This window comes from Anoplopoma fimbria, chromosome 19 (genome assembly GCF_027596085.1).
Source record: "Anoplopoma fimbria isolate UVic2021 breed Golden Eagle Sablefish chromosome 19, Afim_UVic_2022, whole genome shotgun sequence".
Taxonomy (NCBI): domain Eukaryota; kingdom Metazoa; phylum Chordata; class Actinopteri; order Perciformes; family Anoplopomatidae; genus Anoplopoma; species Anoplopoma fimbria.
The window spans coordinates 10841420-10857583 of record NC_072467.1 but is presented as its reverse complement, the minus strand read 5'-3'; the positions used below and the strand labels follow the sequence as shown (position 1 = coordinate 10857583).

At 40.2% G+C, this 16164-nt stretch overlaps 1 protein-coding gene across 1 annotated transcript; it reads right to left on the bottom strand.

Moving 5' to 3' along the window:
- Nucleotides 1-267: 267 nt before the first annotated feature.
- Nucleotides 268-15135, bottom strand: rspry1 (ring finger and SPRY domain containing 1). Its single transcript, XM_054620701.1, has 15 exons — nucleotides 14716-15135; nucleotides 13598-14216; nucleotides 10627-10679; nucleotides 9047-9159; nucleotides 7836-7962; nucleotides 7393-7451; nucleotides 6025-6091; nucleotides 5497-5628; nucleotides 5245-5360; nucleotides 4896-5039; nucleotides 4683-4794; nucleotides 4302-4404; nucleotides 3876-4028; nucleotides 2924-3028; nucleotides 268-2707 (listed from the first exon to the last, which is right to left on the bottom strand). The coding sequence occupies exons 2-15, from the start codon at nucleotides 13993-13995 to the stop codon at nucleotides 2611-2613; spliced, it is 1779 nt and encodes a 592-aa protein (XP_054476676.1). The 5' UTR covers nucleotides 13996-14216; nucleotides 14716-15135; the 3' UTR covers nucleotides 268-2610.
- Nucleotides 15136-16164: the final 1029 nt, after the last annotated feature.

Below are 16164 nucleotides of genomic sequence, written 5' to 3'. Positions count from 1 at the left end.
ATTAAGGAGATAGTTAGTAGTACATAATCTGATTATTACAATTTTTTTCTATCAACAGTTTAAATATTGGCACCTACATTAGTTGTAATAGACTGTTCTCTCAATAATTAATGTCAGAGAAAATGAATGTATAATAGTGTTTAAGTATTTTGTTCTTCATACTGTAAAACCCCTAAATTGGCAAGAAATAATCAGAATATCCTCCTGTTCTTGGGACAAAAGAAGATTTGAGAAGTAAATAAAAAACAATTAGTCAGACAGAAAATATCACATGAACATACATTTATTACAAATATCACAATCCAAGAAACAATAATTCTTCATTCACATCTTTGGGAACTCTGGGGCAAAATTCCTCAATAGATGTTTTAAATACGATCCACAATTTATTCTTTACAATCCTGAATCTCATCTCAAACCTTAAGAGACAAACATATAATTTCTCTCACCTGCATGTACAGTATTAGGTGCTCCAGGAAATACAAGATAGCAAACAGTGACCGGGCCCGTCTATTGTCGCCTACTAAGAGATGCATGTTACCTTTTAGAAATCATTCCAGTATAGTCTCAATGATTTTACAGATCCTGTTCATGCAATTTGGTGGAGCAGTAACTATTCATAAACAATTTGACCAAAATGAATTCAAAATTATTCATTGTGATGATTTGAAATGTCACCAGATTTCTTCTTTCTTTAGTTGTACAAATAGAATTTTTCTACGATCACCATCTCTCATCACCCATTTCCCAAAAACAAATGTCATTCAGTCAATCCAGAGATGCTTCAAGTAAAGAATGGACAGAAAGACGGACAGGTAACAAGGGGTTCTTATAAAGACGGAGGGAGAAAGATGGAGAAATGGCTAAATGAGAGCAGGGAGATGTTTTGTTATGTTGTATAAAGCACAAAGAGGGTCAACACAATTTAATCAGTCTTAAAGATGCATTGAAAGATACGCTTTCAATGTAAAAACTTGTTTTGACAAGATCTATTCTGTAAGCTGTGATTGGTATCAAGTGAAACATAACATGTTTTATTCTGATGTCACTGTGTTGTGTGTAGTTGGTTTGCTAGTTCATGTCAAGTATTCACTGCCAAATCAGACCCAAAATGACAACATCTTAAAAATGACCCTGGGATATTTAGTTAACTGATATTGGTGAAAAACAATTCACTTAAACATTTCACATTTGTTTCAAGCATTTAACTGATCGGCTAATACAACACTATCAATCAACAAAACCTGTTGTACCTCTCAACCGAGTCTCTACATCAGTGTTCACCATCATTAATAACACTAAATTAAATCACATCTTGAGGATTGAAAATAGTTGTCTTAACACAGACGACTATTGTGTGTCATAACAAACTAAAAAATAAGACATATTTACTCAATAGAGCCCGCCTCATGGTTGTGCTGCGTTAAAAGTTGTTGTCAAATTGTAAGCACCAATCAAGCAATCCCAGATACATTCTGAATGTGGTGGAAATTAATTTGTATACTTCTCCCTCACTTGCTCTTAAAACATAAGCACTTATCATTGGGGAGAGAACATGTGATTCATTTACAGATTACCTTTCTGTAAATTCTAATCGCTGTGTATTTATTGGCTGTGGTTGTTGCATACATGACAAAGACTAAGGAAATATCAACATCTGAGAAAAGTCAATAAAGCACAAAAAGCAGCCGGGTCAGCTGTGTTTGAATCAGTTACTTATAATACAGATTCAAGTTGTTGTTTTTTTTTCACTGGTTGTAAAACAAGGATTTTGTCGTTAACGATCTCTATCGCTGATCTCATTTCTAACATTTGTAAACCGAATCAGAAAATTCAAATATTGGATTTGTTTACATTTGACAAAATTAGGTCTTTTTTTGCAAATGGCAAAACCTACCAATGGGAAATCAGTCAGTTCAGAGGGTGAAGCTTACCAAAGGATAGGTGTTGGTATAAACTTGAGAAAAGAGAAAGAAAATGTATCTCGAGAACACCACAATTCGCATATCCCCAAAACATGAAAGTGAGATTCTTAGCAAATGTATCTGTACCTTGAGTTTACTGTACAACAGGCTGTGATCTTTTATGTTACCCAGCCCTTTCAGATCTGTAGACGTGTGCATGACGATGATGGGATTAAATAGTAGTAGCCTGTTGGCTCAAAGCGCAGTGGGATCCTCATATCATAGAGAGGATGTCTGATAACTCTACGCAGGGGCTTGCAGATGAGAGAATGGTTCCGTCTGTAATCTCATTAAATTGTTTCTGCTCCTCATTTTCTGAATCAAACGCCGTTTATAGAAAGTTGACGATACTTGAACCGGCTTCTGTAAAGAGTTGTCAGAAGGATACAACAGAGGAGCTGTAGGCCATTGGGAGAAAGCTCCTGGGGATCCAGCTGTTGTTTAAATTCCCCTCCTCTCATCTCCTCTTTTTCTCCGCTCCACCCCTGCATCGTCGCTTCCTGGTACCAGAAGTCACAGTTCTGGTATCATCACAACTCCCTGGCCCTGTCCTCGTAGCCCCGCTGGGTGATATGGGATTAGAGGAGGAGGGCGAGGCTGTAGGGCTTGTGTGTCTCTCCTTGTTTGAGAAGGGGCAGGAGGTTTGTCAGGAGATATGTGCAATGAGTCTGACGCGGGTCTGGATGTCCTGGCGGCACAGGGGGCACGTCTCTAACTGTAAGGCACACTCCATACACATACCACTGGAGGACAGGGGGGGGACGACATAAAGGAAGATTTTACTATCCATTCATAGCAAATTGACTTGGGTATTAGTCTAACTAACATATTATTTACAAAGACAATACGCTCTCAATGATATTCCATTGAACTATTTGGAAGTTCAATATAATAATTTCAACAGTTGGAATAGTTTGTGACTATCAAGCAGCGTTTGTTCACACCAGATGCACACATACCCATGTCCACAGGGCCGCAGCTCCGTGTCAGCCATGACGTCACAACACAGCGTGCAGCAGTTGTCTCGGATGCTAACCTGCTTAAGTAAGGCCAGACGCCGGTGTCTGTGAAAAACACACAAAAAAAATATTCACAAAAAAGCAGATTAACATTTACCGACATGTATTTAAAAGTGTTTTCCTCTGTGCATATATACTTATTTTGTTAATTATTCCAGTTCTTTTTGCTTGTGTCAATAACAAGTACACCTCTTTGATTCACTGAAATGCAATTCAGTTTTTGTTGATTTTGTCTCAGAGACTTCTTGATTCAGCTTTGTTAATGTTCCAGGTTGTGTTGTTGCATGGGATTGCGATAGAATTGAGTATACAACCTTCTGACAGAGTCATTAAAACCTGATCATTTTAAGCTTAACAAAAGGTGTTATTTAATACAGGCTGGTAGACCCTTCAAATGCCAGACGTTCTGTCTTGTCAAACACAGGTGTAATAAGTCACATTAATAGTGCATTCAATTTCAGTGTTCCACTTCCAGAGTATTGTAGATGCTGGGTCCCTGCCAGGATTTACTGGAAACCCTTAACTGAATAGAGCCATAACTAAGCGCCTGCCAAAAGACGGCTCTGTTGCATTATACAGATCAGACTGTAAAGAGGATGAGTGACCTTCTCTTGTACAAATTTTGTTCTATTCCTTCAAGTCATCTTTTAACCAGTCATTCAATTTACAAAGAGTCTAAAGAGCTGCTTGAATGTGGCCAATAAACTAATGAGAGATCAAAATGTTCTACGTATGCTGGAACAACCCCAAAAGTGTTGAACACTGTGTGCAAATAAATGATTCACTAGTCAGGGGATGATTAGGTAAGACAACAGATTGCAAACTGCCTTCCCAAATTCCAAGTCTATTTTAAACACAAAAGATCACTGTAAGGACCTGCTTCACTTTTTACCTGGGTAGGATGATCTTTTCACTGGGCAGCAGTGAAGCGAAATCGTTGAAGGTGCTGAACTTTACAGAAGGCGGGTGACGGAAAGGCTTGGCCCCAAAGTTAAACTCGCACTGCTGGTAAGACATGAAGCTGGCTGCTGCAAAGAAACCGGACCTGATGGACACAGAGGTGAAGGAAAGATAGGGGTTAATTTGAGAAAGGGACATAAGAGAGAAAAGAGAAATCCACTGGAAAAAGGGAGGAAGGACAGAAAGACAAAGGAAAAGTGTGTATTAAGGAGGACAAACGCTGAAACAAGTCACAGGACTGAGAAAAGAAAAAAAAGGTGACAGATATTAAAGAGATGACTGTGTGTGTGTGTGTGTGTGTGTGTTTGTTTGTTTGTTTGTTTGTTTGTTTGTTTGTTTGTGTGTGTAAGGGGCTTACGTGGCTGAGGAGAAGACCTGTTTCTCCGGCGGCAGCTGATGTCCGTTCAGATAGAAAATCATCTGCTTCTTGCTGAGGTCCAACAGGAAGCCGATGGCATCTCCTAAACAGGCCACACACGCAGAGGAATAAAGTGTTGGCGCGCAGTTATTACTATTATCCGACACTCTGTGTGGGAGGTAAATCAGAGCCTGGCGCTGACAGCAGCGTGTGGGTGCTAAAAATCACAAAAACATCCCAGAGACACTAAAAACGATAAAGCTATTTCTAAACAAATAAGTCATTTAAAGGGTGGTCTCCTCTCTTTTCTAACGTTCAGTCAGACAAACTTTCTTCGAAGTATATTGTTGAGAAACGCTAGTCAGTGTGTGTACTGCATACCCTCCTTCCAGCAGTGGTGAGAGTGAGGTTTACTGCGAGCGTTGTACCAGATGAGCTGCCTGCAGCCATCATACGCACACGAGTATTCATCGTCGCCTATCCCATAGCCCTCCTGTAAAACACACACACACGCACAAAACGCTAAATCATGCAACTGCAAAAAGAAAAACGGATGTGGAAAAGCTAAACAGTACAGACAAAGAAGAGGCGTACATGGTTGAGGAACTTGCTGTCCTTGGTGGCCCATCCGATTTGCATCACGCCTGATGTAATGACCGTCACCTCGTAGTACCAGACGCCTGAATCCACGCAGAATGTACAACGCACGCTCTCAAAGGACGAGGCATCGCATCGGGCCTGAGGAGGGGAGCAAAGAGAGCGAGAGAGAACATCCATAAATCATTTAAATTTTAAATATACACATGAAAAACATTTATAAATCAGGCTAATGGATACAACTTATTAAAATCTCAATGTTGGAAAAGGAGTGGATCTGTTGTTTATCCATGAATTATTCCATATGTGGTTAATTACATAACACACACACAACACACACACACACCTCTAGTCCAGAAGGGGAGATCTTGAGGTACTCGCTGACATCATTGCTGTTGAGCATGGCATTGATGTTGGTGAGGTTGACCTTCTCATAGGTGAACTGACGACCCTCCTTTAGGACTGGACGGAGGACAACAGAGGAAACATTCTCACTTTCCTTTCTTGAGTGACTCACACACTCACCCACAAATTCCTTATTAAAGAGCCTGTAATATGTGATCCATGTTTGTGATGGAATGTGGCTACTTGTACTCACACAGGTTGTCGAGGCTCCACTGTGAGCAGAATCCGACCTGCCTCTTCAGGTAGTCAGGATGCTCTGCCCATGACTCCAGGACAGCGAGTCGATTGCTGATGCATGACTCAGACACCGTCAGTTTGTTTTCACCTGAGGGCAAGAAGATGCACCAGGCACGAGTGTTAAAACAGTCAAACACATTGACGCATTTGGCTGGTGGGGACTACAACAAGTGGAGAGTTTTAGACGTTTTTGCATTTTCTACCAATCAGCAATTTACATTTTGGTTTGGAAATAAACAGGAAAATACTGGTGATTGACAGCACATCTGTGTCTCTACCTTACAGCATACTTTTTCATATGCAAAAGTAAACAAACTACCAACAGTGAAGTTGTATAAAGATTGCCCGTTGTCATGGTATTCCTTTGATTAGGGCACTTTCTGTTTCATCTTTGTGTTCTTTTGTAAGGTAGTCACAAGATTTCAACTGACTCATCATGAATCTTTGATATGAAATGGCCTTAAAATACAGCGAGTGAACTTACTGGTCTGGGAAAACTTCTCCAAAGCGATGAGAGCAAACAGCATGACAGTTGGGTGGGCTTCAGAGCTCTGGAGGAAGATTTACAGGAATGATCATCAACATTTTCTTTCATGGCACTATAATAACAATACACATCTTATATAACTAGGCCTTCTGTTCTTAATTCACAGTGAGCGTGCTTCCAAGGACAGACGTTGGATGAAACACAGATGGTTGAGTGTCTTGTAACTGACATGTCTGAATGCCACTTCACTTTATTGACTTTGTAACCGTCACTCTGTCTTCCTTCTGCAATAATCCGGTAAAATTAAATTCAAATTGTTTCCATATTTATTCAAGCAGCCTTGCACTCTGCATATTTGCACTTTTATATACATTTCATTGTTTTTATGTTCATATATATATATATATAAATATGTATATATACTTTTGCATTTTATATTTCTGTGTAAAAAATTGTTAATGTTTATCCTTTTTTATTCTTCAACCTCCTTGATTTTTTGTTTATTTGTCTGTTTCTGTGAAACCAGTGAGTGCAAGTAACCGATGTCAAATTTGTACGCATACATGGCCAATAAAGCTGATTCTTCCAGGACAAACTCTACTAAGAGAATTGGTCCTCATACATCTGTTAGCTCATGACTTAGAGGTCACTGACAGTCGTATAACTAATATGTATCTACAAAACATATTATTTTTCTTACTCACTCTTCCTCTTTCTCTTTCTATCCAAAGTCCTCCTCAACACATGTTGCAATCATATTAAAAACATGCTTCATATTAAAATGACATTTTTTAAAAGGCAGAACTGAAAGGCTTTTTCTGAGAATCAGCTGCAGGGTTTTTTTCCACTAAAGTTGTCTACATTTGGATGTGGTTTATTACTTTTTGTTGAATCAGTATGGAACTTAATTGCAGAATTGACTCCCTTATAGCTCTGACAAAGCACAGAAGAGCGAGTGGATTGGAAAACACTGAGGTTTTTATCTGATGAATAACAATAACCATTTGAGAATTAGTAATAGAGAGGTCAAATGCCCAACTCATTTGTAAAAACTACCACCCTGGCTGTCTGACATGGTATGGTTCATTTGAAGCATACTCACATCTTAACTTTACATTTACGCAGAATCAGCATGTCTTTTCATCTTTGACTTGGCTTGGTTGCTGCGGTATCACCAGTAAATCAATGACCCTCCCAACGCAATATCCTTGCTTCCACCACAAGCATTAGTGTGTGTGTGTGTGTGTGTGTGTGTGTGTGTGTGTGTGTGTGTGTGTGTGTGTGTGTGTGTGTGTGTGTGTGTGTGTGTGTGTGTGTGTGTGTGTGTGTGTGTGTGTGTGTGTGTGTGTGTGTGTGTGTTTTCACCAGACTCTCTAGAAGGTACTCAAGGGTTCCAGGGCTCAACAATCCAATACTAGCCGGACCTTAAGGAGAAATGTAAAGAAATGGTGTTGATAACTCAAAATCACAAGGAAAAACTATTTCAACCTCTGTGTTAAGAAAGTGACTGTGTTTTCCTAACTTTTAGAGGAGCTGCTTCATGATTCTAAGATTATTTAGTGACTCAGCAAAACTGGTCAAATCTGACTTCAATAAACCACCAAACTGTACATTAGGACATTAAACAGCATCCATGACTCTTTATTTATATAATATATATATATATATATATATATAAAAAAAAATATATTATTCTATTATTAGAATTATTATTAAAATAGTAGAATTACCCCTAAAACAATCCTAAATTGTAATCTGTTGTTTTTCAATGAGCTTGATCACGACTATCGTTAAAATGTGGACTTTACCAGCCAGTTTCTCTGCCAAGCATCCCAGGACAGCTGTGGTGTTTCTGTGTTTAGCAGGATTTAGAGCGTCCTGTTTTGCTACAGCCGAACTCAGACTCAGCATGTCAGACAGTTTCTGGAGAGCATCCTTATGAGAAGAGATGGAGCAGTTACTCTTATGAAAGTCACATACACACAGTCCAAACGTTCAAAGAATGGAGGGATGTAAAATTACAATTTCAGTCACAATGTTCCCAGACCATACATGATTGTAATGGAAATTCTACCAAAAAGATCAAGTTACAAAATATTAAATTCAAGTGTGGGTAAAAGCACGCACACACACACACACACACACACACACACACACACACACACACACACACACACACACACACACACACACACACACACACACACACACACACACACACACACACACACACACACACACACACGCTACTGCTAGCAGTGATTCTCCGGACCAACAGCTGGTGATGCACACCACAAGTAAATCAAATCCACTTTGTGTCAATGATGCAGCAGAAACCAACCCTCATACAATATCATCTGCAGAGCTGCAGTGGCAGCACTTTCATACTTGCAGTGCTACTTATACGCATCACCTGCGGGCAAGGAGTGATACAAGTTTTTATTTCCTTTTTATAACTGCTGTGTGTTAGAGGCTTTGCATCTTATTCATTTTTAAACCTGCACAATATGTTTTGTTAGGTGGAGAATAACTCTGTCGAATACTGGAATGACTACAGAGTTCATACTGTTCAGAGTGTCATACTATGTCCTTTGTCCTCAGGTTACTTTGGACCAGGAGGCAGGGGGTCCCAACCAGATTTTATTTGTCCAAAGGGGAAAAAAGGAGGTGGTGTGGGAGAGAGAGGGAGGGGGGAGCATAGGCCAAATGAAAACAATACATGTGATTAAGTTACAAGCCAGTTCCTCGAGGCTTAAAAACAGCTGATCATGAGGGGTTCCTATCTATGTCCCATTGTACAAACAAGCAATCACCAAAATATACAGGAAAAGCCAAGGGAAAGAGGAAGACAAAGATTGGTTTTCTGATTATAGCTGGGTTAGTTTTGAGATTTCATGTTTTCCCCCTCAGGCTTTGGTCAATGTTGGGGTAAGAAATGTCTATGTTACAGGTCATATCAATTTAAAGTTATTACCCCAAATGACTCCTTCTGTGTCAAACACACTTATTAGCCACTAACCTTAGTGGGCAGGGGACACTCATCCAACAGAAGGGTTATCACTGCAGGGCCAAGCGGATCGTCCAATGGGATCACTCGAATCAGAGACTGGACAACCTCCAGCCAACCATCATCTGAGGGAGAAGAGGGGAAATTATTTAATTAAGACTCAACGGATTCATTGAACGGACCATTCAGATGGTTCTCCTGTTCTCTCATTTTAATGAAACACACTTAAAGTAATTAGCACTATTAGAACCAATGAAACCAGATAACTCGAAGGTAACTGAACTGCGCTGAAATCACTTTGTCAGACAGACCCCTGGATTATGACTATCAGCTGCAACATGAATACTAAAACATCCATTTCCTGTCCATTAGATGGCTCAATAAGAAACTCTCTAACACTTATGAAAGCCCCAGCCAACTGGCTGATGAATAATGTAGCATCATGGCACATGTCAAACAGAAAGTGACTGGCTTGCGGCTTGGCTGCCTTCAAGGTTCAGTGTCTGCAAGCTAACCAGCTTGGCTGTTCAACAACTCGACAACACCACGCCATGTGAGCATCAAACACCATGCGTTCAACTCAAGAATTCAAAAGGCTACTGCATAAACACACACACAGCATGAGAGCATCATTCAAACATATGCAGAAGAAAGTGCCAAAAACACACACAAACATCGACTCAAGCTCCAAAAAGACACCAATCAAAACCAGCCCTGTCAATAAGTAGTGACCAACACATGATGCTGCAATGTTTGAAGCTTGTGACTATGCACCTTCCCCAGGTGATGTAATGTGCTAGAGAAATGCTGAGGCAGGGATATTACTGCAGGATTATAAGCAGCAAACACCTTAGTTTGGCACGAAGGACCTTTTTTACACCTCATTCAAACCTACCCATCTTCTTCAAGTAGGTTTTTAGCGTTTTAGCCCTCAAAACTGTGTTTCTTCTGAACAACAAAACTCAGATCAACCCAATTATGCTTAATGTCAGATCTGCTTTTGAACAACACGTATCAATGGCTAAAAATATAATATCTATATACATCATGGACAGAGTATCAGAAGAGGGCAAATAGGAAAATACATCACTGAACAGAGGAAGAGGGCTGGGACTGTCCGCGGCTTACAAAGCTACTGTAATAATCACTGCCTCAGCAGTTCTCAAAAACAACCCATCAGCTCAGCCCGAGGGGGCTGGGGCAGCATATTCAGAAGAGACCTGTCAAAATTCCTGGGACTCCTCACCAGTCAGTAGAAACTATAAATCCCCTTGATAATTTATGAAAAGCTTTAACTGTACAGTGGATGGTCACTTCAACCTGAAAAAACTTGCACAAGACTAAGAACCAGCCAAGAAATCTTTTCGTCTGTTGAGACATTAGCCTCTTCGTCAAATTACTGTTTCTGAGGAGAGGTAATGTTCCTACATTTTCACATTATAACCTCTGTCTCATTACAAAATGCACAAAAAGTGCTTTTGCATTAAATTAAGTCACATTGTTTTCCATTTCTCAACCAGCTTTTTAACTGGACAAAGTGCTGTCTAATAAGTCCATGCACAGTGAGTTTTGGAGTGTCATTTTTTCCTTACCTGTCTCTGCCATCTCATGCAAAGTGATCATGGAGTAAGGGGGTTCTTGGTCACTGAAAAACAAAAGTTTGGACAGAATGTGATAACAGCCTGTTTCCCACATCTTTTTCATCTGACCTGAAAGCTCTACATCACAAACTCTGCTCTTTTATTTTTTTGCAATATTTGCGTTTATTTATGTGCATCCTTTTCACAAATAAAAGTGCTTTTCATTAAGAGTGTTCAACCAGTAACTTCATCTCATGTCTTTAGGACACTATGATCACTGCATGTGAAATATTATCAAACAAATGATTAATTGCTTTGTGCGCCACTTTGATTGCATCCCACAGAGAGGGGAAGGCAAGCGTAAAAGATTTACTTCAGTGGTTGTTGCTTTTGATGATGATGCTATAACTGTTGCTTGTCATGACTGGTCCCAAACGGAAAACTGCTTTCATTATTACAGCCATAACTTCAGCCAACTTGATCCTCAAGATTCCTAACACAACTAAGAATTACTGTAACTTAGTTTTCTTTAATTCAAGTCAAACATGAACGCATTCTTGGAAATGGACATGCATGTTTCATAAAGGGCTGAAAAAGTATTCAAAAGACAGTGGTTCAAGCTGCAGTATTTATCAGTATTCTCATAAAGTTGTTTTTTTTAAAGATAGAATAATAATTTAGGCTGAAAAATGTCATATTGTACAAACAAGTAATCTTAATATTTTTTTGCAACGAATCCAACACAAACCAAAACTATAGTTTCAAAAATCAACAGCTCTGACAGAGAGTCAACAAATCTGAAGAGTACAGATGTACACATTCTCCACCATATTAGCATTACAACTGCCACAAATACTGAACCTCGACCCTGAAATGCAGTTATTAATTGACAACGTTGGGTGAACTTCTTTATGTACCAGTGCTGCTCAAATGGTAGACTACAGTTTATCTGTGTGGACAAACTGTGCAAGAATAAACATCAATAAAGTGGTGTAAATGTGTGAATTAACAATACTATATGCAGGCAGTTTAACAAGTGGCTGATCAGACATATGCTAATAATATGAAGAAAGTGGTCCGCTTCTTTAAACTATAAACTAGAATTTCTAAACTCACATTTACACAAGTGGTCAAACCAATGGAAAGCTACAGGGGTAGGTGAAAGAAAAGAGACGTACATGAGGCTGCACAGAGCTGTGACAAAGACCCAGGTCGAAATAAATTGATATTAGGATACTTGAGATTTGATAATCTGGAGAAAAAAAAAGATTTGTGCCTAAAGCTGGTGAAAATGGACGTGGAGTCTCTCTGCAGGTGGGACTTTTTACTGCATGAACTCAAGAAGTACAGCTCCACACAATACCGGATCATAAGTGATGCACTAGTGGCCAAGTTCTTCGAGAGGGGACTGAAAATGGTTTCTCATCAAGGTAGACAGAGAAAATTAGGCAACTAGCCCCGAATAGGACCAGACTACACTACCTGTACTTAACATGGGCTTATTTTAACATTCGAGATTTCATTTCTCATGTCAATTAGATATCTCTTCCCTGAACACACTCAATATTCATCCTACCCATATTTTGTTCTCAAAGCCACCCAAACCTCTCCTGATAAAATAGCTGAAAATCCTAATTGGTCATGCTGAACAGCTTTTCTCTATTGAGAATGATAGCTTAGGGGAACTGTAGGATAATGAAAAAAGTGCTTCAGCATCTACGCAGGCAACACAAATCTTACTTCATAATTGCAGCAAGTCATCGCTACATCAAGAGAGGAAACGCAATACATAAAGGAAACTGACTTCCACAAAGTGCTCTCTAAGTAGTTGTACCTTTTGAAACCACTGGTAAAAAAAAAAAAATCGAAAGACTTCTGTGGAGGATGACCAAGGTTTTTCAGTCTGCTGACAATATTTTATCAACATACAGAACAGGTTAACTGTAGAGCACATTTTAACAATAACTTAAATATAAAGATAAGTCCTCAAACAGTTCTGCTCGTTGCGTTTCTTTAGATCGGGTGAAAAAAGGTACTTTTGTCAGTTTGGTCCAAGGTATTTGTTGTCAAAATTGTAGCCTTAAAATGTAAATGTTATAAGCAGGCTATTTTGTGAAATGACAGATTTATTATAAACTTTTAACCCTGACAAGACTACAAAGATGACATCAGGTAAAGACAGAGGAAGTCTGATTTGCAAAGCAGTTTCACCTCGTTGTTGGTGATCTGCAGTAAAAAATGTACAAGACAGAAAAGGTGATATGAATGTAGATATATGTTTGATAGTGCAGTGAGGTTTGATGCCCATGGCATTGTCAAAGTGATAGGATAAACCAAGCTTACACAATACAACATTAGTTGATCTCGAACAGCATTCGTCGCAGTACTTCCCACAGGGGAATTAAAGTAGTGTTGCTGGGGTTTCTGCACAAAATATTTTACTGTGCCGTCAGTTCCAAATAAAGGACACAGGACTTAGTCATCTCAAAGGCGTGACTTCACTGTGTACCCACTACTCCTTCAAAGAGTCGTGCGTGCCATGTTTTTGTGTTCGTGACAACGAAACAACCTTGTGTGATGCTTCTGCTGGAAGACAGTTTGACTGAGCTTCAGTGTCATGAGTAACTTCTATGGTGTCAGTGATGATGGCATTTTACTCCCGCTGCTGTAGTTGACCCTGATGTTAACATAACTAAATTCATGAAAACGAAGAACCCCATCAAGAATATCCAAATGTGCCGAGCAATCACTTCCACTTCTAGTAAATATGCTAGTACACCTTGTGTCCTTTACAGAGCACCGCGGCTGCCTTACATCCACATTTAATTACTACTACTAATTATCTAAACGTAAATGTTCACAAAAGACTTAATCTATTGTTTGTCTCATTGAAAGTATAGAAAACTTATTTTAAAACTGTACAGACCACTGACTCTTCCATTGGCTTTATCTATATAATATCATTACTCTTATTAGGACTTACTTGTCCACCAGTGTCCTGATGACAGCCAATGTGTCCAGCACCAGGCCATCCACATTCTGCTTCTTCCGTCTTGGCTCATGGGGCCCGCGCCCCCGGCGTGGCGGCCTGACTGGGTCCCTGGGTCTACTGCTCCGCGCCTCTCCAGCATCGACACCTACGCCTGTACCGTGATCCACCCGCCTAGCTTGTCCTCGGGTTGCCCTCGACGACCCATGGTGATGATCTTCCAAGTCACTATCCTCCCGGCACACACAGCTGTTACCCATGGTTCCAGTGCCGGAGACCACACTGGCAAGGGTCTCCCAGAATGGAGAGAGGGAGTTTGAGGAGGAAAGAAAGAGCAGAACCCTTGCAAGGCTCCTGCAAGCACAAAAAGTGATCCAGCTGGCTACTATCATATCATTTGGCGAGCTTGGTTTTTGGGTATTCTTGTCCCAGTGGGCTGGGTGGGGTCAATGTAAATAATCATACTGTTGCCAAGCAGATATGTGGGATTGGGTTGGGAGTAATAATGGCAAGTCAAATAGACCGGGAGGGGTCAGGTGATGCAACGAAAAAAGCTTTGAACATCATAGACCGCCCCAGGCTCAGGTCCAGTTCTCATCCAGGGCTTGCATGTCTGTGGAAGCGACACAAACAAAACAGAAAACAAAGAGAGATATTCTAAGTTAAGTCTGTTAAAGCAGTATTTTTTAATTGTTTCCCAGCTGATTTGTGTTTTGCCAGCAGCAAAGCTTTACAGTAGCCGAGGAAACACAACCCTTGAGATAAATGTGAAGCCTGGAAGAAATAAAATAGTGAAAACTAGAAAGAAATCATCAACATTGGCCATTTAGAAGTTTATCTCTCAAGTAAAGTAGCTGCTATACTATGTCTAACATTAGCTGTTTCAATCCATGGTTGTGTTGTGTACGTAGACAGCTCACCGTGTACTGAATTACTGAGACATTTTAGTATTGTTGATAAACAAGATATGTCCAGCTAGCCGGCTAGCCAGCTAGCCACCCACCAAACAGGCACTGTAACATTAGCAGTACCAAATGACAACCAAGTCTCACAAACTCATCATTCCGTCAGTAAACTAGTATGGTCCCGTGTTGACCCAAACGAATACTTACACTGCTACCACTTGGAAAACAGCAGAACTCAAACTCAGTCGATCCGGACTGAAGAAGTTAACACAGCACAGCGCTAACTAGCCAGCTAGGCTACGTGTTGCTGCTAACCAGCTAACCAGCTAACCAGCTAGCGGTTAGCCGGTGTCACTCTCTGATCCTGCTGTCACACCACACCAGTAAGCTAGCGCGAGCGGCACTGGTCTGCGCGTGGTGCTCAGACGCCGGTTCGGTCCTGGGGCTCGTCTGTTTCCTTCACGCGCCCTCACTGGACTCTAAAACAGCACATCCACATGACGACAGGCTCGGACCTCACGCTCACTTAACGACGCTACCCCGCTAGCTGTCGGCTAAGTTCCGTAGCGTTTGCAGCTAAAGGGTTGGCCATCATCAGCTGGGGAGGAGGAGGGGAGGGGAGGAGGGTTTCTGATGAACTCAACGTCAACAGACCTCCGGTTCCCCCTTTCTGTGTCTCCCTTTCTCTCTTTTTTTCATCATCGAAGGAGTGCTACTGCAGGCATCATGTTTTTTGTTTTTTATTTCTGTACCATGTAAACGTTTTCGACATAAAGAACAATGCAACAAGTTATATCAATAACACATGACACAAGATGACAATGCGTCAGGTGAAGTTGCATAAAGTAACGTTGATTACATTGGACAATAGTACCAAACAGGTTAGCTCCTCCAAGTGTTTTATGTCAGAAGATAAACCAACCAAAACAGAGATAATGTGAAGGCACGTGAATGCCAGAAGGGGACTTTCCCAGAGTACATGAACGCTCACCAGAAGTCACAAGATAGAAAAGAAACAACATCAAAACACGGATGCACAGGGCAACTAGATTATCTCCATTTTAAAGGGCACCTTTAAATACATGGTGTCGTAAACTTGAATATTTGAGTCTTTATTGTATAAGAATAATCAAATCAAATTGACGTGCTAGAACAATACAATTCAGAATACATGTGATATTATCATACAGTGGGGATTGTTTCTTCTAACTTTAAAGCTAGAGGAAATGTAATGGGGGAACTAGGGATCAAGAGGTTCAATTTCCCAGGTGAATCTTAATTGTAAATGGTAAAAACAATAAAAATGTTCCAGACTGCAGTCCATTTTAGTAAGTTTATACTTCCTTCTCTATGTAATCATAACAAAAATGGTTTGACATCTATAGGCTTCAAGCCCTTCAGCTGGGATAAGCGACCCGGATGATGGATGGAACTCATGTCTTGTTTGATGTCTCAGAATTTGGGCATCTGAGCTCTCACTCATAGATACGATGGTATACCTAATATAATGGCCACCATATGCAGTTTTGCAAATATGACAGACCAGAACAAATACAATCTTGTTTTGATCTTTACAGCCAGGGATTAAACACTGAATTCCCTAATACCATAAGAAGCAGCTGATGTCTGACATTAATAATTTCTCCATAAGAATGA